Source organism: Brachycentrus maculatus, unplaced genomic scaffold (genome assembly GCF_059751285.1).
Source record: "Brachycentrus maculatus isolate JH-2025_06_01 unplaced genomic scaffold, ASM5975128v1 h1tg000152l, whole genome shotgun sequence".
Lineage (NCBI taxonomy): Eukaryota > Metazoa > Arthropoda > Insecta > Trichoptera > Brachycentridae > Brachycentrus > Brachycentrus maculatus.
The window spans coordinates 502013-529546 of NW_028280905.1; the positions used below are offsets into that span (position 1 = coordinate 502013).

Consider the following 27534-nt stretch of genomic DNA (forward strand, 5'->3'; position numbering starts at 1 on the left):
TTTGAATATGCTTCTTACCTTATGTTTTTCTCATTTATTTCTTTTAAATATGCTTCTTACGCCTGTTTATTATATGTACCTGTTTATTGTTTTTATATTTTGCCATGTATTAGTATTAGTTTAAGTTATGAAAAAAATTTGTTACTTTATTATTTGTGTTCTAGCCTTGTTAAGCTTAATCCTATGTCCCAAAATGAGAAATAGAAATTACTCATCGGGAATATTATATGTATATACGACTTATGTTTGTAACATGTTGAAAGAAAAAATAATAATAATTAAGTACCTAACTAAATTTACTTTAGTAAATTTATTTAAAAGTAGAATACCATCTTTGACAGTTGAACGCGTTCAAGTGTTATTTTTCCAATTTTCATTATATTTAATTCGACTGATGTAAATTAAAAGTTTTTGTTTCATGGATTAATATTTTATTGGATTCAACTGAATTAATTATTGAATAAAAAGTTTAAATTATAGTTACAATGGCGATGAACAAAGGCAAGGAGGTGGTCTTAATTTTAATCAACCATTTATCGAAATCGCACCAAGCAATCCGAAAGATTCGAACTGATAAAGCCCTTTTTGCGAGTAAGTCAATTTTATAATTATTTTACAATAACTTCTAGTAGAACCATATTATTTTTTTGAATTGGCATTATTGTGGAATAATATGATGATTTAAATATAAAAATAAAACACTTAAGATCACCTTTTTGACAACATTTTTAGTGTGTCCAAATACTTGTTCACAAAATCTGGATTATCTCCAATTACGGGAGTTATTTTCATATTATTTTTGGACATTTCATCCATTATGAAGAAGAATATGGAAGTCTGGGCATTTATGGGGCTGACGACCGTCATAATACACACGTGTGTAAAGTGATCACTTAAACCAGCCTATGGCGATCGTCAAGTAACAATCGTAAATGCCAAGACTTTAATATTTTTCTTCACTTTTTGAGTTTATCAAGGTCCTACATACGTTAAATAGCAACTAATTTTCTCTAAATCCAGGTAACATTTGACGTAATTGATTTTTTTCTTTAAACACCGTTTTTATATAAAAAATAAGTTTTTCCGCGAAATAAAAATATGCTTTTGAAAAGAAAAGAGTTATTGAAAGGTTAAAAAAGATATTAAAAATATTTTTTCAATGCATTTTTTTCAAAGTACTTGAGATCGCGGCTTTAAGAAACACAAAAAAGTCGTCTTATTCATTCAAACCCTTATACGCACCCCAATGGTGCATATGCCACTGCATTATATAAACGCAGTGTTATCTTGATCCTTAACACAGGAAGGAAAGGTGATGAGCCCTCCGCTTCAGGTACCAGTCCAGGATAATATTGAATAAATATTAGAGTGAAAAAATCACTTATATTTATTTGACCCCCCCTGGGAATCGAACCCGGGACCTCCAGAACGGTAGCCGAGCGTGCTCACCAGTCTTATCCAAATGTTTTATTCGAAACCAAAAATTTAGTAGTGCGGTTGTTGATCATGGTTTGAATGGTGAATGTTACACGTTTATAAAGTGATCACTTAAACCAGCCTATGACGGGTTGTAAGTCCTTCATCTTCTTTCTCTATATTGAGATGTGGAAATGTAAATAAAAGTTTCATTCAACACAAATGTATTGTGCAATTACATTTATAAATTTTATCATCTATTAATTATATCACCATTTAAGCATGGATGTATTATATATAACATAATACACATTACATCAGGAATTGTGTTTGTTTAAGATAAAAATAATAATCTGCATTAACTAAAAAAATGTATTTGAATAAAAATGTAAATGTCAGTTTGTTAAAAAACTTTTTTCCTCTAACGTTATTCACTGATTGCTTTAAATTTTTGGCACAACGTTGCATGCAAATAAATATGTGCGTGTTTTAGTTTTGGTTTTAAAACATGTGATTTTACCCTAAACAGGTAAAAAACATGCGTTATTTAAACAATTTTTTAACACAATGGCGGCGCCATCTTTTGGCACGTCATGGCAGACTGCGTGGTTCTTGAGAGCTGCTAAAATACTGTATACCTACAAATTGTGAAATTTAACATATTACAAATGCGTGCTTTCTCATTTTTTTAACAGTATGCCCGATATAAGTTCACACTTAATTATTTCATTTGAACCCTGGACAGGCACTTGAAGCGCAAGTCTGAGTTTAAGCAATCACTTTATATAGGGTAATTTTAACCATGATTCACAACTATACCATTTAAATTTTAGAACTCACCATAGATATAATATTGTCAAAATAATTAATAAATATGAGATTGTAAAATCACAAATATTTATTTTCACCCCCCCCCCTGGTAATCGAACCCGGGACCTCCAGCACGGTAGCTAAACACGCAAGCATTACACCACGGAGGTGGTGGATAAAATCCACTGAATGATGTATAAACCCTTTGCATAAAAAGCAAGGTAAATAATAAATGCTACTTTTTTATTGAGATTTACTTAATAAAAAAGGATTTAAAGAAAAAGTGGCATTTACTAAGTAAAACTTAAATTAAAAATGGATAGATTTTACCACAAAGTGACTGCCGACTCAATTGATGAAATTAATGCGCTGGTTCCGCGGAGTGCCAAATAATTCAAGAAAGATTTATTTTCAATTGGTCTGGGTGTTTGTGATGTATTTTTCACTTTTACTTTCCCTATCATTACTATCCTACTTGCAGACAAGCCTCTAATAGAGGCTTTGCGGGTTATTCCTTTAAATAAATTTGAAATTAAAAATGCTTTTCCCATCTTAAAAAAATGTGGTATTTTCTCACAAAGGGGGCAGCAGAGGTTGTTTGTTTATTTTTTACAAAAATTGTACGTTTGTAGATGATTGTAAATCCCCTTGCGGCGGGTCCCCTTGTGCCACCTCGCCCCCCGGAACGCCGCCTCCGGTGTGCCAGAGCGAGACGGTGCACGTGTCTCACTGTGACAAGCTCAAGATGGTGAAGGGGCCCTCGTGCCCGCCCCCCTGCACCCCGCCGTGCCCCCCGTCGCCGTGCCCCTGCCCACCACCGTGCCCCCCGAGGTAATAAAGTTATAATTTTTAAATGCGACATTTTGAGTGTGTCCAAATGCTTGTTCACAAATCTGGATTATCTCTAATTATAGCTTCTTTCATCTCACCAATAGATGTCTCTAGTGAAATTCTAGTGATTCAAGCACAATGTTTCGAAATTGGATCATATATATATATAGAACTTCCAAGAATATATAGATAAATGTTCACATAATTTATTATTTATTATAATTTATTTTGTCCGCCTCCGTAGTGTAATGGTCAGCACGCTCGGCTACCGTTCTGGAGGTTCCGGGTTCGATTCCCAAGGGGGGTAAAATAAATATTAGTGATTTTTCACTGTCATATTTATTCAATATTACCCTGGACTGGTACCTGAAGCGGAGGGCTGATCACCTTTCCTTCATGTGTAAAACGATCATGATAACACTGCGTTTATGACACAGTGCCCTATGCACCATTGGGGTGCGGATAAGGGTTTATTATTATTATTATTATTATTAATTTATTATAAATTAAAATATAAACGCTTATATAAATATTTTTTAATTGAACAGTGGACTTTTAAAATTTACATTTTATTTATTTCCAGGTGCCCACCCCCTTGTCCACCGCCTTGCCCGCCCCCTTGCCCGCCACCGTGCCCTCCCCGATGCCCTCCGCCCTGTCCGCCCCCGTGCCCTCCGCCGTGCCCGCCCAAGTGCCCGCCCCCTTGCCCGCCTCCCTGTCCGCCCAAGTGCTCTCCGTGCCCCCCTCCGCCGTGCCCGTGCCCGCCGTGTCCACCGCCCTGCCCGCCGCCATGCCCGCCACGCAGCGCGCCGCCCTCGCCGTGCCCGCGACCCTCCTTCATCGCGCCACCGTGCCCTCCGCCGTGCCCGGAGCCGTGCTGCCCGCCGTGCCCGCCGCCGTGCCCGCCGTGCGCGCCCAACCCCTGCTGCAGCCCGTGCCCGCCCACCCCGTGCCAGCCCCCCCTACCGCCCTTCTCCGGTCTGGCTTTCCTCTTCAGAATACTGACGCTATCTGTCAAGGTAAGGATATCATTTGAATCCCTAAAATTGTATTCCCTAAACCAGGGATAGCTAATCTTTTTCGTAAGTAATTAAAAAAATAATAATAATAACTTGTCGCACATATCGCTCACTCCTTTCAAGAACGTCATAAATCAAAAAACTTGATTTTTCAGGAGATCATTTTTAAGTTTAAAAATATAATACAATGTATTAAAAATAAATATCAAGCTACTTATTGAACTTTTTACTGTGTAACAGATCTTTTTCGGTAAAAGCTGAAGGTTTTTTTCTCTATTTGAAAAATATGTAGTATATTCAAAAAATTATTATACAATACCTTTTCTTAAAAATGCAAAAACAACACTTTCTGCCCTGTAGCGGGTAAAAATTATGTTTAAAATATGCCTCTCTTGCTGGGATATAGTACATTTTCTGAGCATTCCGAAAACTTGGACAACTGTAAGTTGACGATTTTTTAAATATGACATTCTTGAAAGGAGTGAGCGATATGTGAAAATCCTCGCCAAAACGTTACATTTTTATTATTTTAAGTAATCAGGAATTCTAGCTTGTAAAATTGTTACGTTTTGGTGCGATTTAATGACTTCATATTGGTTTAACATCGGATTGTTCACATTTTGTCGCAATTTTAATCACAATTTCGATAGAATACAGTAAACAGAACAGATTTGCATTTAAAGGTTTTTTGTGCAATATTGGAAATGTAACTTTATGGTGAGGACCTACACATATCTATGTAGGTAGAGGGTAATAAAAACAATGTCGCTAGTCTAATAAAATAAATGTGGAAAAAACTATGTACAATGTAGTTATGTCAGTACAAAACATAAATTGTGTTCACAACATTTTGTTATTATTTATTTTAAAACATATTACATACATTAGTGCTACTTATGAAATATTTCCGATGAGTAATTTCCATTCCTCATTTAAGGAAACAGGATTGAAACACAAATAAGAAATTTAAAAAAGATTTTAAAAAATTAAACGACACTTCGAACCCTTATTCGCATCCCAATGGTACATAGGGCACTTCATCATATAAACGCAGTGTTATCTTGATAGTTAGTTAACACACGAAGGAAAGGATGATCAGCCCTCCGTTTTAGGTACCAGTCCAGGGTAATATTGAATAAATATAAGAGTGGAAAAAATCACTTATAGTTATTGGACCCGTCTCTGGGAATCGAGCCCGGGACCTCTAGAACGGTAGCCGAGCATGCTGACCATTACACTACGGAGGCGGACTAACGAAACTAACGCAGTTAATTTTGAATGTGTTATAAGCCCTGTTAATACCCAGACTACCATATTCTTGTTCATCTTGAGATGTGCCCATGTTGCCTTGAGTGATGCGCGTGATGCCCTAGACAGCCGTGGTGGGCGGCGCTGTGATCTGGACCCGGCAGGAGGGCGTGTGGTGCGAGGGCCAGAAGACGGAGTTCACCTTCCGGCGCTGGTGGGGGCTGGTCCAGGGGCCCCCTTCCCCCTGCGTCTGCCTGCCGCCCAACGTGCCGGTTAGTGAACACATATTATCTTTTAAAAGTTTTTACCTAAGCACCTAGATTTGTGTGGCTAAATAAGAACCATCAAGTCCTTTTAATCGTAGTGGCAAAAGAGAAAGTGACTAACTGACAAAACGTAAAATGTTCAGGAGGGTCATTTAAGTCACTTTTGCTTGGCTAGAAAGTAAACATCAATGCAGTTAGTTATTTTTAAAAAGTCAATACACGTATTTTAAACAAGTTTAAAATCTTTACAACATTTTGAGTGTGTCCAAATACTTGTTCACAAAATCTGGATTATCTCCAATTACAGGAGTTATTTTCATATTATTTTTTGACATCTCAAATATAAGAGTTTACTAATATAAGAGAGACATACTAATATAAGAGTTTCTGCTTAGTAAAAAGCTTCTTTACATCTCACCAATAGATGTCTCTAGTGAAGTTCTAGTGATTCATGAACAAGGTTTCTAAATTGGTTCATATATATAGAACTTCCAAGAATTTGAGTAGTGTGGTTGTCAATAATGGGTAGAATTGGTGAATGTTACACGTGTGTAAAGTGATCACTTAAACCAGCCTATGACGGTCGTAAGCCCCGTAAATGCCCAGACTTCCATATTCTTCTTCATCTTTGATGAGATGTCAAAAAATAATAAGTTTAAAATCCTTTGAGATTTTTTTCAGGGCAATATTAAGCTATTATAGTAAGACACCAAATAGTCAATGATCACGTTTTTGTAAAAAATGCACTTGGTCACTTTCTTCTGTATGACTACGTAATCTTCACATTCGTTTGAAAATAATAAATAATAATAATCCATAACAAGGTGAAACAATTGTCACAAATTTATTTTTGTGTTTTTTTAACAATACAATACAATTTAGTGGACTCGATAAATTAGTGTTTGATTTTAACATTTAATAAACATTATAAATTAAATTCTATAAATTAAACGTCAAACCTATAAATAATTGTGGAATTGTTTAATTGGCTTTATTTTTATTAAAGTAACTATTTTTGCTAATGTAATGTAATGTTTATTATTGTTAATGTAACTATATACTTTTTTAAACTTGTTTATTATGTACTTTTTAAATGAGCTGTACAATTCCCGAACAAATAAATAAAAAAAATAACTTATCTTCTATTTTACGATTCATCTCATTGTGCCACTCCACGCTGAAGGTTAGCAATCATCATAGCTTATGACTTATGCATTACCTCCTAGCCTTGATGTAATTGAGACACCGTCTTTGCGATGCGGTGCCTAATGCACCATTCGGTGCGGACAACTGAAAATTCAAATCATGATTCTTCTGTGAGTATCATGGCAGGTCCCTCTGATGTCGACTATCACTTGAGAGCATTTGTCCTTGTATTGGGTAGCCCTAACAGCGCCTCGGCGGTCCTGATCCCCGTCCGATCTCGTATGTTCCGGAGCCAGGAGATCTGCCTTCTGCCCACACCTCGTGGACCCTCTATTTTGACTCTAATGATTAGAGATTAGGAGCAATAGCTCCAACTTCTCTCCTCTCAGCACATGTCCCAGATAGGACACCTACCGGACCTCGACAGTCAGAGAGTGACCTTCCAGACAGTTGCTGACTTATTAAAAATTTCCAATTATTTTGTTTCATTTCAGTATGCTCCATCTCTTTATGAAATCCATAGCAAAGTGGCGAATTACTACAACAAAGTACTTGTTCTGATGTTCAGCGGTAGGTCTAATGTTTTTTTTTTTAATTACTTATTATCATCATCAAATAATAAATATCATGTATTAGAGTTGTCATGCATATGAAGAATTAAGAAATTTATACGGTGTCACTTAAGTGATCACGCAAATCTGACAATGACAGGTCGCAAGCTCTGTAAGCCCCCAAACTTTCATATCCTTTCTATTATTCTATTATCTTTTATTATTATTCATATACATATATTGATATCATATACATATATTTAGTTCCGCCTCCGTAGTGTAATGGTCAGCACGCTCGGCTACCGTTCTGGAGGTCCCGGGTTCGATTCCCAGGGAGGGTCAAATAAATATAAGTGATTTTTTTCACTGTAATATTTATTCAATATTATCCTGGACTAGTACCTGAAGCGGAGGGCTGATCACCTTTTCTTCATGTGTAAATGATTAAGATAACACTGCGCTTATATGAAGCAGTGCCCTATGCACCATCGGGGTGCGGATAAGGGTTTTTATTAATATTTTATTATTATATTGAAATATCAATAAATATTAATATTAGTCGGTTCCATTACAAACTTTCTTATATTTGTTTATAATAGTCGTATTATGCTTTAACAATGGTTAATAATGAGCAATCTAATGAGATTGCTGAGAATCGATATATCGACTCACGTATACTTTGCCAACAGTGCGACCGTCGAAATTCCGACGATGACGCCAGGATATTTTAACGGTCAAACCGGGAGCTTGTGTCGCAGCGTGCGCGCTTCTAAAGCTCCTATTCGTCAATGATATAAAATTTAACTAATTTTTAGCAAAAAATAGGAATATAATTTTTGTAAAAAATAAAAAAACAAAAGTTTTCGGCCATATAATCTCCACTAAACTTGAAATAGTCCATTTTACCTTCAGTTCTTCAGCAATTTTAGCATATGTATGCTATTTTTTCTCACATGTGTAAGAAAAAAATCCAAAATGGTTAAATAAAACTCATTTTAATTGCGTCATTACCTCTATTCTATTACATCATTTCATATAAAATAATATTCTGAAATCACTACGATATAATATCCTATTGCATATGCATACTGGGTTACTCCCAAAACCTCAAGTACACGTATGTATGCATACATGTGCGTGTTTCTGGGATATTCCCGGTGTTCCCGTTCGCAGAATATCTGCATTTTATCTACTATAGTAATGTAAATAAATTGGGGATAATGTAGTGTCTTACGATTGTGGTCATATTTTCAGGAATTTCACTTTATGGTTGCTGAAAAAAATCACTTATATTTTTTATGTTTATAGCATTTATTCTGTGGTTAGTCTTTTTATGCCAAAAAATGTTAGTAATGTGTATATATATATATATATATATATATATATATATATATATATATATATATATATATATATATATATATATATATATATATATATATATATATATATATATATATATATATATATATATATATATATATATATATATATATATATATATATATATATATATATATATATATATATATATATATATATATATATATATATATATATATATTTAAATATATATATATATATATATATATATATATATATATATATATATATATATATATATATATATATATATAAATATATGTGTGTGTATTTTCACGATGAAGATTAAAAATATAAAGTATTTTAAAATGAACATTATTTGTCAACAAATGCTGGATATCACTCTTATCTTAACATATATGTTAAGTTGTTGAAGTGAGTTTGTTTGAAATCTAGGTATTGACAGGGCTTAGAACCCGCCATGAATTTCATTCGCTGTCGATGAGAAATCTCAAATGACAATATCTTCAACTGTCACTAAACGGTCAGCTGATCGCATAAATAATAGCCAAGTGACGTCACATTGTCAATTTATATGTTAATTGATTTTGCAGTCATTTGGTAGTAAACATTTTATCCATCAACTTCAAATATACTGTAAACACCATTATTATAAGGAAAAATCCATTGTATGTAATTAATACCTAACTCAATGCAGTAAATATCTATCAGCAACTTAATTAGGTATTTGGTAATGCTGTTGAACGCATCGAACACGTGTCACAGTATTTATAAATATTAAAATAGTCGTATTTACCAAATAAAACATAAATTTAAAAAATCGACAATTTTGCTGACAATATTTTATTTTTTTTGTATCTTTTTATTGATTCTTCTCATACATTAATAAATCATCTTTATTCAACCCTATTATCCTGTTCGAATTCCATTTCACTATTCTTAATTGTTTCCAGGTCTGGTGGCCCTAACTGGAAGTGGAAAAGATTCGTAATGGAATTTTTAAAACGTGCACATACTACAATTTTTAAAATAAAATTATTTATTATGTTTGTGTAATTTACAAAATTGAACAAGTATATTTTCAGCATCGTTTGTTTATATTTATATACCTACCCAATATATTATTACTTTGTATATTTTGAACTTAATAAATGAATGAAAAATAATGGCTGTCTTTTTACAAAATTTATAACAATTTTCATTATGAGTTATATTAAATATCACTGTGGATTCAGTGCCAAAAATCGGGGTTCAATATAGTAAAAAAACCATTAAGTTCTGTTTGCACCAGTGGAAAATGAAAACTAATAAAATTAAGTAAAAATTTAATTAAAATAAAAGCAAACCTATTAGACACTATATATCCTCAATAGATATAGTAAAAACTTGTTCTTAGGTAGGGAGCATTTACTTATTTTTATAAAACACAACATTACTAGTCTTATAAATGTCTAGAAATTATTTAAATACGGATATCTCATGTTAAAAATTATGATTTTTAAATATGAAATCTTCACAAAAAAATGAAGAAACTAATGAAATTGAAATTTATATTATGAAATATAATTTAAATAAAAAATCAGTTGAATTCACTTTATTATTATTATTAATTTACAAAAAAAAAATCCAAAAAATCAAAATTAATAGAAAAATAATAAAGTTTCAAGCTATAACATAATTATTTATATGACTTAGTTTATGCTAGTATGTCCTCTGTATAGCATTTACACTCGTATATTGATAAAGTGTATTTAAAAAGATATTTCGGGAACATACCATGTAATAAATAAAATAAAAGATTAGTAAAAAAATATTTTATTTATCACATTGATTAGAGAAAAACGTAATATATAATTTATGATTTTCATAAATGTTTAAATTGCACATAATCCACTACAGTTCATAAAACGCGGCACTTACGAATTCAAATATTCTCATTAACATCTTATTTAAATTTGTCCAAATAGTTTAAAGTACACAAATATTGGGACCCAACCGCTGAGCGATCGGTATCAAGATATAGTACACATCTCTCAACAGCAACGAAACAACTTTTAAAAGAAGAAAACATGGAAGTCTGAGCATTTACAGGACTTCTCCTATAAATGCTCAGATTTCGACCTCTCGTCTATTGGGTTAAGTGATCACTTTATGCACGTGTGACATTCACCATCCTACCCATGATTTCAACCACACTACTTAAAATTTGTAAGTTGTTTAAGATAATGGCATCCGCTGAATAAAAAGCTTATTCAACTCGACCATAGATGCTGGCGAAAGCCCACATATGAGAGAACGTGTAAATTGTACTAAATGTATATATATATATATATATATATATATATATATATATATATATATATATATATATATATATATATATATATATATATATATATATATATATATATATATATATATATATATATATATATATATATATATATATATATATATATATATATATATATATATATATATATATATATATATATATATATATATAACTCCTTAATAGAGAAACCCAGATATGTAATCAAGCATTTGAACACATTGAAAATATTTTGTTTATTAAAAGCATTGATAACTTTGTGGTACGGTAATAAAACACTCTCCTTATCGTCCATTCTTCGATTCGTGTAATATAAAAGTGGTATTACACAAAGTGAACAATGGATGATAAGGAGAGTACATTTAAAATGTTGTGCGTATAATTTTAATATAATAAGGCAGTTCCACAAAAAAATGTCTGTTCTAAACTTAAATCTAATATAGTAGTTAAGAATGACTTATGTGGAGATTCTTGCGGACTTAGTTATTTATTTCGAGTTCCTAAGAGTTCACTTAAACTTATACTCAAGGGACAACGAGCACTGAGCAGCGATTTCATTACAACAACTCGCACTTTTCACTTCACATGTAGCCGTAGGTGGCGTACTGCTGCGGGTAGGGCGGCGGCTGGTGGCGGGAGCCCCGCCGGGGGCGCGCGCCCGGCGCCGGGGGGCCCGGGGCCGGCGCCCAGCCGGGGGCCAGCTGCTCCGGGGGCGAGGACACCATGTACTGCAGGTGCCGGATGTAGCATATCGCTATCCTGGAATAGTACACGCGCAATTTGAACATTTCGCTCACTCCTTTCAACAACGTCATAAATCAAAAAATTATTCAGGAGATCGTTTTTAAAGCTAAAAAAATATAATACAATGTATTAAAAATAAATATCAAGACACCTATTGAACTTTTTACTGTACAACAGATCTTTTTAGGTAAAACCTGAATGTTTTTTCTCCTTTTGAAAAATATTAAGTAAGTAAATTTAAAAAAATAATTAAACAATAGCTTTTCTTCAAAATGCAAAAACAACACTTTCTGCCCTGTAGCGGGTAAATATTAAGTTAAAAATATGGCTCTTTTGCTGGGATATAGTACATTTTCTGGGCATTCCGAAAACATGCACAACTGAAAATTAACGATTTTTGATTTATGACGTTCTTGAAAGAAGTGAGCGATTTGTCACTTATGGCATATTAACATCTCATCTCAACATAGAGAAGAATAAGGAAGTCTGTGAATGTACAGGGCTTACGGCGTATCAGAGGCTGATTTAAGTGATCATTTTATACACATGTAACATTCACCATTCTACCCATGATTAACTTGGTTTTAACTCTCATTGTTCATAAATTTCACTTAAAAGCACTCAACCCATCAAAATATTCCTGAGTATTTTTTTCCATAAAGAATACTGTGTTGATTTTTAAAACGATTTAACCAACCACATTACAACAAAAATACACACTTTTGTTTGAATTCCTACTTTTTGCGTTATATAGTATGATCGTTCCAGATATTTCATGTCTTCATGCGATGGGTCTCGGATATTACGAGCAAATTCAGTCGGTCCAATCTTCCTCGTTATAACCGAGATCGACTGTGTATATATTTTTCTTGTTTGAACGTTACACGAGTGCATAAAGTGATCCCTTAAGCCAGACAAATGTCAGATTGTAAGCTTTGGAATGCTCAGACTTTTATCGCCTTTCGTATAAAAATGATAGATGCTTCGTCTCAGCTAAGATGCCATATGCATATGTTATAATTAATATTACGTTATAAGAACACTTATAGTACCTTAGGCATTCAATTTTGGAGTATTTCTTCTTAGAAGGTTTGGTGACTGGAAGCTTAGAGCGGAGTAAATCAAACGCTTTGTTCATATCTCTCATCCGAGTTCTCTCTCGGTCGCAAGCCGACTTCTTGTATTCTGGAAACAAAGAACAAATTATATTTATAATACTTCTGTCAATTTTCGGTACAGGTAAATTACAACCTTACCAGCTTTACAAAAACACATTAATTAATTAAATAAACTTATGTATTTGTTGGTTATTATTTGCATAACGTGCGTTTGATAATATGAATTTGCATACAGATGTATGCATAGTATAATATATCTGTAATATAATGTTAAACGATTATTTAACTAAACACTATCTAGAACTAAAGAGTAAATATATATATATACACCCAATGGTACATAGAATGCAGCATCATATCGAACCAGTATTTTCTAGAAGAAGGGTAGAAGATCGGTTCCTCTCTTTATTTTTACTCCTCTGATAATCAAACCTGGAGCCTTCATACCAGCAGCCTACACTGCGGAGACAATTAAAAATTTAAAAGTACTAATAACAAAATTAATAAAAGTACGCAATAACGCGTCACGCTTTCAATTCCAGTTTTCAGGGGGAGAAAGAAACAACTGAAAATCTTAAATGAATACGCTGTACATGTGTTCCGCGAACCGCGAGTGACTAACACTAAAAATATGAAAAAAAATCTCGGCTATTTCTACTTTAATATCACCATATGGCGTCGTAAAAAGTGGCTGAGAGCAACCTCTCTCCAGTTGCAGCGCCCTCTCCCGCCAGGACAGGCCCGCGACCTCGGCCCTCAGCAGCGGCTCCGCGCGGTACTCCTCCCCGGGCCGCTTGCGGGGGCTCTCGGCCATCTCGAAGGGCGGGTACTCCGGGTCGTCCGCCACCCTGCGCGGCTCGCACAGGCCCTCGCCGCGGTACGTGACGCGCTGGTGCGGGGAGGTCCGGTCGTACTTCTTGTGGTAGAACGTCTGCGCGGCCGCGTCGGCGTCCAGCTTGGAGTCCGGCCCGCCGATCTCGAGGATGACCTTGTCGTCGCCGTCGCGGCTGTTGGGGTCGCTGTCGGCCCCTCTGGCGGGGTAGGAGGCCACGCACACGGGCACCAGCGGCGCCGTGTACTCGGCGTACAGCTCGCTATACGGGGGAGTCTTGCTCATGGCGGCCGACCCTCTTCCACTGTGCGACACGTACGATATTTAGTCACGGACTGAACCGATTTAATTAATGAGGATTCGGAACGGTAGCTGTTTGTTTGATCACCGTTTGTGGACACAAGTGTTTGAAGAAAGATGATAGTCGTGTCACGGGTAGGTATTGTAAGCCGGAGTGACACGAACCAAACATCCGTTGATATTGTCAGGCTCAGCCGACACCTTTTCCTCGAAGCCTTTGTTCCCGTTGTTATTATTTCATCTAAATGTCTCCACCGTTCCAGGATTTATACAAACTCGCGTTTAACATAATGTCCGATCCTTTCTTTGTTACGAAGGAGCGTGTCATTCATTCGGTTTATTGTTCCGTTTCAATCATTTCGCTTGTGCCTACTCCATAATACAGTTTCAATTCATAATACTTCTTTCCCAAACGGTGCATAGGTCTCATATCTATTTACTTGATCGTGTTTTTTAGATTGAGTGCATTTATTATTATTTACCTTGTTTATTATGTACAAGGTTCATAGATAATTATGTGGATTTTTATTTCTCCTATGTGGAAAAGGAGAAATAAACTAATGTGGGCCAATCAGGAACTTGTCAGCATTTGCTCGTTGCTGGGAGCAAACCAAGTAGAATTCCTCAGAAGCCGGACTCCACTAGAAGACGGTTCAGCGTTCTTTACATTTTACTTGTTTAAATGACTCCTGGGTGGAGAAACCAAGAGTTGTGAACAAGGATTTGGACATACCCAAAGTGATGTAAAACCTATTTATTTATTTGCATATTTGTTAGGAATTTATATGCACCTACCTACAATAATACATATTTCCTAAGAAGTATTGTTTTTTTGTACTAAGTAAATCATAATTAAAACGTTATTTTAAAGTATTTTTACTATTCATTTTCATACCAGATATTATGAAAGTGAATAGGTAATTACTAATTTCTTTAAAATAATCTAATTCATGTTTTTTATGCATGAAATGGAGTATGTTTATATTATATTTCCAAAATCCTTATGAACGACGTTCATATATTATGTAAATAATAACATTCTTTACGAAAGGTAGGGTAAATATTTAATAATCGCCACTTTCAGTTACTGGCAACATTTAAATACGCGTCTAACTAAAAGACTTGCAAACTAATAATTAATTAATAACCGACACTGGCTAGACAAGAGACAAGTTGAAGGGTGAAAAGCCATAAAAAGAAGAAGAATGCTTGCAAACTATGTAGTCTCTGTACTGCACTATTATCGCGGAGTTTGCTGAGCCGGTTCTTAATATTTCGTGCTGGGAGCGGGGAACTGGCGGAAAATGGAATCTTTATACAAAAAAAATTATGTCATTGGTAACCGAATTACATAGAAGCAATATGTCACCGATAAAGTAAAATTTTATTTTCGGTGAGTAAAATTTGCAAATAAAAATTACCATTGAAATTATTGAAAATCAAAAAAAATATATATGTAAAGTATTATGTCAAATATGATATAATTAACTAACTAACCATCACACTGCCTCTCCACAGGGGTAGACAGAGAGAATAGAAAACCACAGCAACCTGTCTTTGCAAATAATTTTCGCCTCTTCCATATGCATGCATCTCCTATGATATTCCTCCAGAATAATTAATAAGCAAGCAAGAAAGCAGCATAATTTTATAAGCACACATTTTACACAATTTCATTATAACAAGGTGCCAATAATCATACAAGAAAAAATTGTCACAGTGATCTCTGAATATCTCAAATGATGAAAGCGATATCATGCCTAATGTGCGGAAACAGGTTCAACTATTATCTTACAGTGATTGGCAATAATTTCTGTTACCTACCTAATATTTGTTATTAAAGTTTTGTACTCACATTTCTTGGTAGAATTGCATTTCATAAAATAAAATAACAACTATATAGTTTTTATTAACCCATATATTATTTAAATTTACATACAAAAATCCATTTCTATAATAAAATTAAATAAAGTCATACTTAAAACCTCTACCATTTGTATACAAACTTATATGTAATTATTATTAAGAAGTAGTGTATTATTATTAGATTATTATAACACTACTTAAATTCATATAATTTAAATTCATTTTGCCGGAAAAAAATATGTAACATAAAACCATGGTTTTGAACCCCTGCCTTGTTGTGTACATACATATAATGTGGAATTTTGTCTAGCCTTCCACCAGTCTGACACAGACCCGGTCAATGGTCAAATAAAATATAGGTGGAAAAAACTATACAGTTGTTATTTTATTTCATAAAATTCAGATATAATGATCAATATACATACATATATTGTTTAAATATTTTTTTGTCCTGAATTGATTTTAAACCTCCGCACCTCCGTAGCATAAAGGTCAGCACGCTTGGCTACCATTCTGGAGGTCCCGGGTCCGATTCCCAGGGGGGCCAAATAAATATAAGTGATTTTTTCACTCTAATATTTATTGAATATTACCCTGGACTGGTACCTGAAGCGAAGGGCTGATCACCTTTCCTTAATGTGTTTACGATCAATATAACACTGCGTTTATATGATGCAGTGCCCTATGCACCATTGGGGTGCGGATAAGGGTTAGAGAGAATCGATTTTATATGGGTGTTTTTTTTAGAGGTATACAAATTAAAAATTCCGCCATCTTGTTGAAACCACAGCTCTATCACATCAATGCTATTCAACTAAGGTATGAAGAGGTCAGTAATCATGAAAGAGCTCTCTATTGACCGTAAAATTCTAACCGGCATCGTCTTTTAAAAAAATATGGGCTAATGATTCCACCTGCCCATAAAGCACACCAAACAGTGACTTTCAATAGATCCGCGTCAGATGTAAGGGCGTCTCGACAAAGGCTTCCGAGTTTTCTCCACTCCAAATTCGGCAATTCTTCTTATTGACAAAGCCATTTAACCAAAAATATACATCATTGGTGAAAAAAATGTGCGTTGAAAAGAGGATCAAGCTGAATATTGTTTTCGGCCCATTCACCTAACCTACAACGCGCTTAATGGTCAATCAGCCTATTCATGGTTAAATGGCAAAATGTATTGACTACAAATCAACTGTTAACTGTCAAATTTACAGTCTGTAGAAAAAATGTTGCCAGTTTAAAAACTCTTAAAAAACACTCTAAACAAGGAAACCCATCCACCATATTTTTTTTTTTATCACGGTATCGCGTGGAACATATCTACTGTGTAAATGTTCATATATTCACTGTACATATATAATATATAAGGGTTTGTTTGTTTTTAGGTAATTAAAAAAAAACCAAATTCATTTTTATAATTTTTTATTAAGCAGTCATTAAAATTCTTACATAATATCATTTATCTAACAGCGATACCGCAAAAAATTGAGGTACACTTATCAATATCAACAATAAATAATATTCAATAAATAAATAAGTTTAAATATGTCATCAACTTTCGTTTTTATTTCAATCATACTTTTATTCATTGAACCAACCCAGTGGTTCCCAATTAGTTTTTCCTGCGCCCCACTTTACGAATGACCTCAAACTTGTGTACCGCTTATTATGGCAATCATGAATAAAATACTTTTTTTTACATTTATTACCATCAAAAACATATTACTGATTGAATTATCTTAGTGTATCAATTTCCACGCGTACCCCTTGCGGCAACGCCTGGGATTATGCAAACCACTAATTGAGAAACACTGAACTAATGCAATTACTCTTCCACCCAATTTATCCTTCTCACACAATTAACTTTAAACTTTAAATAAATCAATATATTTAAACAACCTTCTTCTGACCATTATCTGCACTCTATGGTGCATAGGCCACCGCATCAGATCGGGTCAGTGTTAAGTTGATTGTTAATTATATGAAGACAATGTGATCAAAAAATACTTTTGCCATTAAATTTTAATTATCATTAAAATTTCTTCTTTCGGATTATACACTTAACATTATGTGGTACAAATATTTAAAATTTATAATTTAAAAAATCAGATTATTTCGACAATGCGTGTATAATCAAAGATGAACCGTAGCATGCATCAGAACATTGTGTGTGAAATGTGCAGCACTTCATGCTTTAGAAATCTTTCTCAAAATGGGCGTTAACGCTCCCTTGTGGGCACTCTAAAAGTCTTTTAGAGGCCACAAAAGGCCCGAAGAGACAGATAGAAGTACAGAGAAGTAAGCAAAATATTTGTATTCCTTCCCTCCTATTACGGGACATTTTAGCGCTGATGGGGAGTGCTAGACTAAAAAAAGCTTGGGAACCTGTGCTTTAGGACCAACGGCACTTGCTAAAAATTGTGCAGGATTTTATCTTATGAGGTATGGTAGGTACCGGTACCATCAAAAATATATATTTACATTAACACATTGTTGTTGGGTGGTTTTTTCATCTACCCTAATATTACACAAAGATGTTCTGCCGCTCGACCCTCAGTATACTAATCACAAGTAACCGCTATCCCAATTCCCATCTGTACAATGTTTTCTGGCGTCTCTCGCGCTATCAAAAGTAATCAAGTAAAACGCTTTTAAGCGTCTCCCACTCTCTACCAACAATATGTAAAAAGACGCTTTTAAGAGTTTCCCGCAAACAATGTGTAAATATATTTTTATTATTTTGAACTAAGATTCTTTTATATATAGGTATTAAAATTTTTGAATAAAATAAAAATAAAAAATTAAGCGCATTAAGCGGTTTACTTTGTAAAGCAATACTGACGACAGATGCAAGTTCCAATAAAGCAGAGACAATAAAACAAGAGAGAAAAACCACAGAGAAATATTATTTTACCAAATACATATTCTCCGCATAGAAAAGCAGTCCATACGTAATATTGATAATATTAAAGAAACATTTCTTATTTATAGTCAAATTTTAATTTCCGGGGCTTCATGAAGTCCTGTAAGACCTGATCGGTAACTTGGACTCTTCTCGCCTGGTAATCCGTGATAATTGGAGTGATGATATCGATGGCAGCTTTCTTCAGCTCGCCAGTCAGCATTTCACCAGAAACATACTTTGATCGTATCTGAAAAGAAATTATATTATTAGTACAACACAGCAACGGCAGGTGTAACTTCAAATACAGAGACATTTTTTTGTGGTGCCCTACAACTACTAACGTATTTTTATAAAATATTTATCAAATTTCACATTCAATGTATATATTATTTATTAAAAAAAATATTAATTGTTTCGGCATTCACTTTGTGGTAAGACATGAATAAATTGTAAATAAAAACAATAGTTTTTTTACCACTTGGGTTATATTTATTTCAACGACTAGTTTCGGATGCTACAGATGCTTTCATCTTCGGGTCTGATACAAACTGATATAGTTTATATTCAGACCCGAAGATGGAAGCATCTGTAGCTTCCGAAACTAGTCGTTAAAATAAATATAGCTCAAGTGGTGAAAAACAAGTGTTTTCATTTACAATTTCAATATATATAACTGAATATTTCTTACTTCGGCTAGTTGAGCGTCATCCTCGAGGAAGAAAGACAAGTATTGGAATGAAATGTCCACGTCTGGATTGCCGCCTTTCAATCGGTGTTCTTCTACTGTAGCTTGTCCACCCGAAAATGCGTATTTGTTGATCTGTAAATTTAAAAAAAAAATAAGAAAAAATGGCCGCCATGTTACTTGCAGTTGTGAAAGCAATTGCGCAACAGCAAAAATTAAAATATTATTTTGCAATTGCGTAATTCATAATTCCCTCAAGGAAGACAGTAAAATATATTTATTAAATAAGAAAAAATGGCCGCCATATTACTTGCAGTTGTGAACGCGGCAAAAAAAAATTGCAAATGCGTAATACATAATTCTATTTTTCTTACAAAATTTGGCCCCTTGAATTTCGGATCAATAAACTTTACTGCGTTACTATTAATGTTTGGGCTTCTAAAACCCACATAAATCACTAAAAATAAAAACAAATGCTACTGCTAATCCAAAACAATATTTCGTTTAAAAAATGCATATTGATTTGATTCATTAAGAAATTATGGTGAAATTTCATTCTAAGATTTTTTTCATTTATAATGACTTGTTCGTTACTGCTACCACTACTACTACTACTATTACTTTTATCCCTTTTCCTTGCAAGGGTAGGCAGAGAGGATGAAATGCCACACTCATCTGTCCCGACATACACTACTAGCTTCCTTCACATCCATACATCTATTAATACATGCCCTCCGGTTACGTAGACTTTTTCGGTAGTGTAATGGCAAAGGGGTATATCTGTCAAATTTTTCATTTTCTAAGTTTGTTCCACAAAATGTCTAAAATAGTGTATTCCATAATCTGGCAAAAGGATAAAGCTGTAGTTGCAATACTTATTTAGTTTTATTAAGATATGTACATATAAAAATACATAAAAACAAATGAGTTATTTAACTCCACAAGTTTGTTTTTGCTCTCCTGTAAAATTTGGTCTGAGACAGATATACCCCTTTGCCTTTACACTACCGTTTTAAACAATTAAATTTAAGATTCTGATTGATCCCTTGAACCAGCCTATGACAGGTCGTAACCCCCCTAAATACCCAGACTTCCATATTCTTCATATTAAGATGTCAAAATGTATTATTAATTTGGTTAGGTTAGGTTACCTTGTTCTTGATCTGTTTGGGCGTGTCGTTGAGGAAGATGGCGGCGTTGACGTCGCTGGCGGACATCTTGGTCTGCGCCCCCTGCAGGGCGGGCAGGAAGGTGGAGTGCAGCAGCGCCGGCTTGGGGAACTTGAGGCGGGCCGACACGTCTCGCGTCATCCGGAAGTACGGATCCTGGTCGATGGCGCAGGGTATTAATACTGGTAACTGGAAACACACAAACAAAATCTATTGCTCAAAACATATTTCTTAAAGGTTTTTTTTAAAATCATAATCGTACAATTTTCAACAATAAATTTCAGCACTGAAATTTGAATTGCCGGTCACTTATATGCAACTTCAGTATCATGGGTAAGTGACACTTCTTTAGAGTAAATACAGTACTACACCATAAGTAGAGCAGGACCTCTATAATCTGAGTGCCAAAAATTTTACTAATTTTTTATTTTATTTTATTTTCTTTATTCGGGAATTGTACAGCTTACTTATAAAAAAATTATAAAACAAATAATAGTTACATTAACAATAATCAACATTACATTACATTAACAAAAAATAGTTATGTTAAAAAAAAAAAACAATTAAACAATACCACATTTATGTTATAAAAATATTTAAAAACACTTAGAGATTTAAAAAAAAAGGGTATTACAAATTTACCCTTGGTTTACAAAACAAGAAATTCGTTTTGTCCGCCTCTGTAGTGTAATGGTCAGCATGCTCGGCTACCGTTCTGGAGGTCCCGGGTTCGATTCCCAGGGGGTGTCAAATAAATATAAGTGATTTTTTCACTCTAATATTTATTCAATATAACCCTTGACTGGTATCTGAAGCGGAGGGCTGATCACCTTTCCTTCGTGTGTTAACGATCAAGATAACACTGCGTTTATATAATGCAGTGCCCTATACACCATTGGGGTGCGGATAAGGGTTTGAAATTTTTTTTTATCAAATAAAACAAATATTTATTGTGAAATTTTAAATGTATTTATTCAACTTTTTTAAAGAAATTTATGTTTTAGTTGGTCGAGATTTTTTTAATGCAGGGGTCAGTTAGGGGACTTCAGTCAGGGTCGCATGTTTCCTCTTTTTTGATGTTGAAGCCATGATTTAAAACCACAAGCATGTTACTGTCGAAGTGTGAGCAAGGCATTGGCAAAAAAAAAATGCCGGAAGGAAAAACGAAAAACAAATTATCGATATCGCTCACTCCTTTCAAGAACGTCATAAATCTAAAATCGTCAATTTCAGCTGTGCATATTTTCGGAATGCCCAGAAAATGTATTATATCCCAGCAAAAGCGGCATATTTTTAACTTAATATTTACCCGCTACAGGGCAGAAAGTGTTGTTTTTGCATTTTGAAGAAAAGGTTTTGTTTTATTATTTTTTAAAATATACTAAATATTTTTCAAATGGAGAAAAAACCTTCAGGTTTTATCTAAAAAGATCTGTTGCACAATAAAAAGTTCAATAAGTGGCTTGATATTTATTTTTAATGCGTTGTATTATATTTTTAAACTTTAAAAAAGATCTATGAAGTTCTTGATATGTACTTGACACTCGGTAAGCAACTGGCGCAATGTTGGTAGTAGCACAGATTTCCATTTTTAAGAAGTGCAGGAGAGTGGGGGTTCGGATTATAGAGGTCTTGCTGTATTTTTGTGTTTCATTTTTTTGGCAACAGTATACATATTTGCAATCCAAAATTATGTAAAAACTTGACAAACTATCCAAAAAACATGTGTTAAATTGAGCCGTAAAGAAATTTATAAATTTTTAAATAAACATAGTGCTAATACTAAGTGATGGTATCCAAATATGTATGTAAGTATTCAATAATAATATGTTATAATGGACTATTTACACATCAGCATTCTGCAAATTACTACCTCAAGGGCGCTTCAGAGAGCAAGCAGTACATGTTTTCTATTTATATCAAATCATTACCTTCTTATCATTGAATATGAGTGGAAAACTGGTTGAGAATGCGGGCGCAGCCTGAATGGAAGGGAATGTGATCTTTCCAATGATGTCAGAGTCCCCGAATCCAAATATCCCCTTCACCTGGTTGAAGGTCACACATTTCTGTATTCTCACCATGTTTCGGTAGAACTCGGGACACTGCCTACAACAAATGCAATTATATAATTAAATGTAACTATGTTTTAAAATCACTATAAATATTGTGATTTTATATAGTGATTTTAAAACAAAGTTACATTTGATTATAAAATGGAAAATCACAAAGTTAGTGCTTCAAATATTAATTAAATGCAACTATATTTTAACCGTAAGAGTGATGAGAATCGATGTATCGACTCTGGTATGCTTTGCCAAAAGCGAGGCCGTCGATATACCGACGATGTCGCCAGTGTATTTTGGTGCTCAGTGTGCGCATTTTTTATGTTCAGATTCGTCAATAATATTCACAAAAAAAAAAAACAAAAAAATTGTCAAAAATAAAATAGTTTTATTTTTAAAAACTTTTGTTTTCACCTTTACAATGTCCACTAAATTAAAAATGGAATATTTTGCAAAAAAAAAATCTTCACTCAAAATTTCAAATTTCAACACCAAAACAGTTAATAACAACACACAGTAAACCGATAATGATTTTCTTGTAATATGATTCATCTGATTCTCAAGTTTATTTGTGAAATACAACTGAGAAAGTTCACTGTATTTTCAAGTATTGGAATATCTCATTAGTGATCAAGGCCATATTTTAAATTGATATCTACATTTTTTACCACAATTACTGGAAGTTTTTTCCCCTTTTCAATAAATATAATTGTCATCTAAATTGTCTTTTTGGTAGATTCATTGCTAAAAATATTAGTCATAGTTAATTACGTTACCACAAAGCAGCTATTACATTATTGACAAATCAATAAATGATATAATTTAACATCCGTTGCGACAATAAGACCAGGCAGCGCAATTTTCATTTTTTTTAATATCCAGACTTCCATATTTGTGAATAAAATTTTGGACACAGCCAAAATGTTGCGAATTTCATTAAATATGTTAAAAATGACATATTTTATTTAATACAATGACTTCTAAACAAACATTTCTACTGTGTGTCTATTTATTTTCTTATTCTATAGTGTGCATCTATATGCAGATGTATTTTGTCTTATTTCGACAGCCGCACTTTTGTCAATTTTAATGAAACAAAGGAACAGGTAACAAGCAGCTTTAAAAATATATATATATATATTTTCTTGGGCAAGATGTAGTGTCTAGATTACCAATAATATTTTTAACATTTTAGTAAAGTAAATTTTCAATGCAAGTGACATTTTTGCAGAACTTTCAAACTTTATCCACATAAATCATCCATGAGTCCCTCATAGAACAGGTCATCTTATAGTCTTCTGCAATTTGGCTTTGAAGTTATAGCGTTAAAAAACTTGCACAAAAATTTAAAAATTTGCCCTAAATATAAAACAACAATTTATTTAGTTGGCAACATTGTCCAAGAAAATGGCTACCAACATGACAGTCATTCCATAATTAATTGACACAGCAAAAGAAACTGAGTAGGTAGGTACCTACCAACGACAGGCAAATTCGATTTGAAAATAAAATTATATTATAATATAATAAGTACTGAGTCCAAATAGAATGAGTAATAATTTTTGGCTAATATTTAAGTGTTCCAAATGAATGAATATGGAATGAATGTTAAATAATTTATTTCTGGATACCAAAAATAATAAACCGGAATTTAAGTGCACTTATATATTTTTTTTAAATTACCACCATTATATAACGATTAGGCTACGGAAAAATAAATGAATACATTGATTATTTTGAATTTTACATAAACATGAATCATTCCAAAAAGTCCATTGAATTTGTTAAACATTTTTATATTTAAACCGACAGCAAAAATGTTTCATTTCTGGTGTATTACACACTGGTATTTTATTACAGATTTAACAATATTAATATTAAAACTCACCCAATGTATGTTAAATCACTAAATAGGAATGTCTTTTCTATATCGAATCCTACAGCAATAATATCCTTAGCATTATCTAAGCCCATCTGCATTGATTTCTCGACAGTCATGTCTTTCCATAGAGCCTTTTCATCATCAGTCAACTGGATAACTAATGGAACGTCGAAAACATCCTGGAGCCACCTTAAAGAAAAATCGAGGTATTTACGCATGATAAAAAATTGTTTAACCACAGACAAAACCAGGCAGACTAACATTGTCCGAGAACATGGCTACCAACATGATAATAGTTCCATAATTAATTGACACAACAAAAGAAACCTAGTAGGTAGGTACCTACCAATGACAGGCAAACAGGATTTGAAAATAGAAGTGCTGGGTCCAAATAGAATGAGCAATTATTTTTGGCTAGTATTTAAGTGAGTATCAAATGAATAAATACGGATTAAACGCTATAATTTATTTCTTTATACCAAAAATAATATATCAGAAATGAAGTGAATAAAACTCTTTTGTGAGTGAGTTCTTTAGAACTAGACCGTTTATAAAGAATAGGAATATTTTAAATTTTGTTTCACTATTACGAACATTGACAAAAAAAAATACAAATATTGTGAATAAAATTTTATGTGGTAATACTGACAAGGATTTTAGTGGTTTTTCAACCACTAGTTTTTCTAAAATAAATAAGTTAATCCAGATATATCACACATTGAGTTATATATAAACAACAAAATAAGTAACACTCTCCTTATCATTCATTGTTCACTTTGCATAATACCACATAAAATTACAGAGTGAATGATAAGGAGAGTGTTATATTACCATACCACAAAGTTAAAAATGCTTTTAATATACAAAACATAATCAAAAGAAGTAATTAAATAACAAAACTAAATATAATTGAGTTATTCATAAATAGATAATGGATTCGAGTAGATCTGAAACACATAGCATCATTCAGCCATGTCATTTAATTGTTCGTCATAATCAAATATCCTTTTCATATAGTTTTATAAATAAGTACTGTAAAATGTCCCCTCGGCATGGAAAAACCCAGTGAGGGCACATTATTGTAATTTGTAATTATGTATTTGAGGGATAATAAATATTTAAAAAATTAAATAAATTTAGAGTTTCTAAATTACACGCACAAATGCAAAATCTTGTCCACGGTACTTTCCGATATTTTATTTATATTTTACTAAACTTTTTTTACAGAATAAATGTTACTGTAAAATCGATGAAAATATGTAAAACAAGGCAGAGGATCAGGTAAGGAGTTGAGAGGGACAGGTAAAGTGAAACAAGTAAGGGATGATATGATTAACTGTCAGTGTTCCAAGGATACATGTTAATGTTTCAGGCGTTTGTTGAAGGTTATAGGAGATGATACATTTTAATATGAAGAGGTAATTCATTCCATATTCTGGCCGCTTAGGCAGAGCTAGAATTAGTTGAGAATAATGTGCTATGTCGAGGAATGGAAAGTATTCTCTCGTGAGAAGTGGATGGGCCTCAATCAGAAAGTTACATGAAATTTTCAACAAGATATTTAGGTGCATTGAGATTGTATAATTTTGTACAAGAGGTTTCGTCTGTACTTTTATACTCCCAAACAGGTCAAATGTATATGTTACAACTAATAGAAAATACCCAAAACATACTTGGTGAAAAGAAATGGAATGAGATGTCCGAGATGCATAGAATCAGAAGATGGTCCTCTGCCCGTGTACAGATAGAATGGTTTTCCAGCTTCATGGAGTGTGAGGATAGAATGCATATCTCGGTGAGAGAAAAAGACTCCACGCTTCAGCAAGTGATGCGCTAGAAAATATCAAATAAACGATCTCGATCAAAAATTTTGCACTATCAAATTTATACATATTTTTTAAATTTTAAAAACTATTTATATATTGTATTTAAGGTTTATACTAATGTTTTTTGGTGAAACTGCATTTTATGTAAGAATAAAACAACAACAAAATATCTCTTTCCACTTTTATTTTACTTGCCCAACAAATATAGTAGCCTCTATCAACCAAATATTGTATGTGTTATCAATTATTATTTTAATACACTACTTAAATTCATTCAATTTAAATTTGTTTCATAATAAAATTTATATAAAATCATGCTTCTCAACCCCTGCCTTGTTTTGTATACAACATCAAACAAACAAAGTAAATTTAAATCATTCTCCTGTAAATTTGCATTTTGTGTTCCAATAATATAAGCGTTAAAATATAAAATACCCATATTTTCATTTATAATTACCTGGTTTCCCAGTCACCTTTTCGAATCTGGCAATCAACTCATCGTCAACTTTCGTACTGCCAAACTTCTCTGTAAAACAATCAAAAGACTTGTTTAATGAAAATGAAATAAGTATTGAAATTTATCAGTCAAAATTTAATAAAATATATATTTAAAAAAATTCATATTTTATCTCCTAAATAAAAGTTTAAACACCTGAAAAGGTTATTCGAAAAAAAAAACATCAAGAGATATGAGATTCTTTGCACATATGTTGACTGATTACTAATTACAAATCTGTCAGCCATTCACAGTTGGCATTATTTGCGATTGCCACAAATACAATACATAGTTAACACGTGTACTCACTAATAAGTTTATTGTAATCAACTCCTGAACCGGATTTGCTGGCTACGTTCCACGGATCCACTATGTCATCATCTTCTTGAGAATTTGAGTTAATACTCATTTTTTCTAAATTACCCGTTGGAGAAGCGTCGTCAACCATTTTCCAGGAAAAACAATAAACTTATAAATGAAACAACGATCAATATTTAAATTTTTGAATGAAGATATTTTTTAACTTGCTTATTACACACGTGTCACAGGGTAAACTGACATTTCACGAGGTATTTTAAAAATAATCGCGCGTCCGTCCATAACCACAAAAATACCGATGTCAGCAACCAACCACAGAGAAAACCGCTGCCGTCTTCTCTCTCCAGAAGGTTACGTCAAA

The 27534-nt window shown here is 33.3% G+C and overlaps 3 protein-coding genes across 5 annotated transcripts; 1 reads left to right on the forward strand and 2 right to left on the reverse strand.

Annotated features, from left to right (window-relative positions):
• The first annotated feature begins 358 nt into the window (after positions 1–358).
• Positions 359–10410, forward strand: LOC148308699 (uncharacterized). 2 transcript variants are annotated; one of them, XM_088261203.1, is made up of 6 exons: positions 359–591; positions 2859–3057; positions 3641–4076; positions 5450–5596; positions 7231–7306; positions 9585–10410. In XM_088261203.1, the coding sequence occupies exons 1-6, from the start codon at positions 486–488 to the stop codon at positions 9620–9622; spliced, it is 1002 nt and encodes a 333-aa protein (XP_088117329.1). In that variant the 5' UTR covers positions 359–485; the 3' UTR covers positions 9623–10410. The 2 variants fall into 2 exon arrangements, with proteins under 2 accessions (XP_088117329.1, XP_088117330.1); XM_088261204.1 differs by lacking the exon at positions 359–591 and having other exon boundaries at positions 2918–3057; positions 5454–5596.
• Positions 10411–11310: 900 nt separating this feature from the next.
• On the reverse strand, positions 11311–14755 carry sage (salivary gland-expressed bHLH). Of its 2 annotated transcripts, none has more exons than XM_088261206.1 (3): positions 13528–14755; positions 12760–12892; positions 11311–11722 (listed from the first exon to the last, which is right to left on the reverse strand). In XM_088261206.1, exons 1-3 carry the CDS (start codon positions 13940–13942, stop codon positions 11545–11547), a joined length of 726 nt encoding a protein of 241 aa, XP_088117332.1. In that variant the 5' UTR covers positions 13943–14755; the 3' UTR covers positions 11311–11544. The 2 variants fall into 2 exon arrangements, with proteins under 2 accessions (XP_088117332.1, XP_088117331.1); XM_088261205.1 differs by having other exon boundaries at positions 13495–14755.
• Positions 14756–17231: 2476 nt separating this feature from the next.
• Positions 17232–27517, reverse strand: TrpRS (Tryptophanyl-tRNA synthetase). Its single transcript, XM_088261202.1, has 8 exons — positions 27165–27517; positions 26817–26885; positions 26207–26366; positions 24540–24722; positions 22517–22694; positions 20568–20774; positions 19420–19551; positions 17232–18978 (listed from the first exon to the last, which is right to left on the reverse strand). The coding sequence occupies exons 1-8, from the start codon at positions 27301–27303 to the stop codon at positions 18808–18810; spliced, it is 1239 nt and encodes a 412-aa protein (XP_088117328.1). The 5' UTR covers positions 27304–27517; the 3' UTR covers positions 17232–18807.
• Between the last annotated feature and the right edge of the window lie 17 nt (positions 27518–27534).

Excerpts from the sequence above, each read along its gene's own strand:
- LOC148308699 (XM_088261203.1), top strand. The coding sequence starts at position 486 with ATGGCGATGAACAAAGGCAAGGAGGTGGTCTTAATTTTAATCAACCAT. Across the intron at positions 4,077-5,449 it reads TACTGACGCTATCTGTCAAG|ACAGCCGTGGTGGGCGGCGC; the intron begins GTAAGGATATCA and ends GTGATGCCCTAG. Across the intron at positions 5,597-7,230 it reads GCCTGCCGCCCAACGTGCCG|TATGCTCCATCTCTTTATGA; the intron begins GTTAGTGAACAC and ends GTTTCATTTCAG.
- sage (XM_088261205.1), bottom strand. The coding sequence starts at position 13,942 with ATGAGCAAGACTCCCCCGTATAGCGAGCTGTACGCCGAGTACACGGCG. Across the intron at positions 12,893-13,494 it reads ACTTTTTACGACGCCATATG|AATACAAGAAGTCGGCTTGC; the intron begins GTGATATTAAAG and ends CTTTGTTTCCAG. Across the intron at positions 11,723-12,759 it reads TCCAAAATTGAATGCCTAAG|GATAGCGATATGCTACATCC; the intron begins GTACTATAAGTG and ends GTACTATTCCAG.
- TrpRS (XM_088261202.1), bottom strand. The coding sequence starts at position 27,303 with ATGGTTGACGACGCTTCTCCAACGGGTAATTTAGAAAAAATGAGTATT. Across the intron at positions 26,886-27,164 it reads TGATTACAATAAACTTATTA|AGAAGTTTGGCAGTACGAAA; the intron begins GTGAGTACACGT and ends ATTGTTTTACAG. Across the intron at positions 24,723-26,206 it reads ATTCCATTTCTTTTCACCAA|GTGGCTCCAGGATGTTTTCG; the intron begins GTATGTTTTGGG and ends TTTTTCTTTAAG.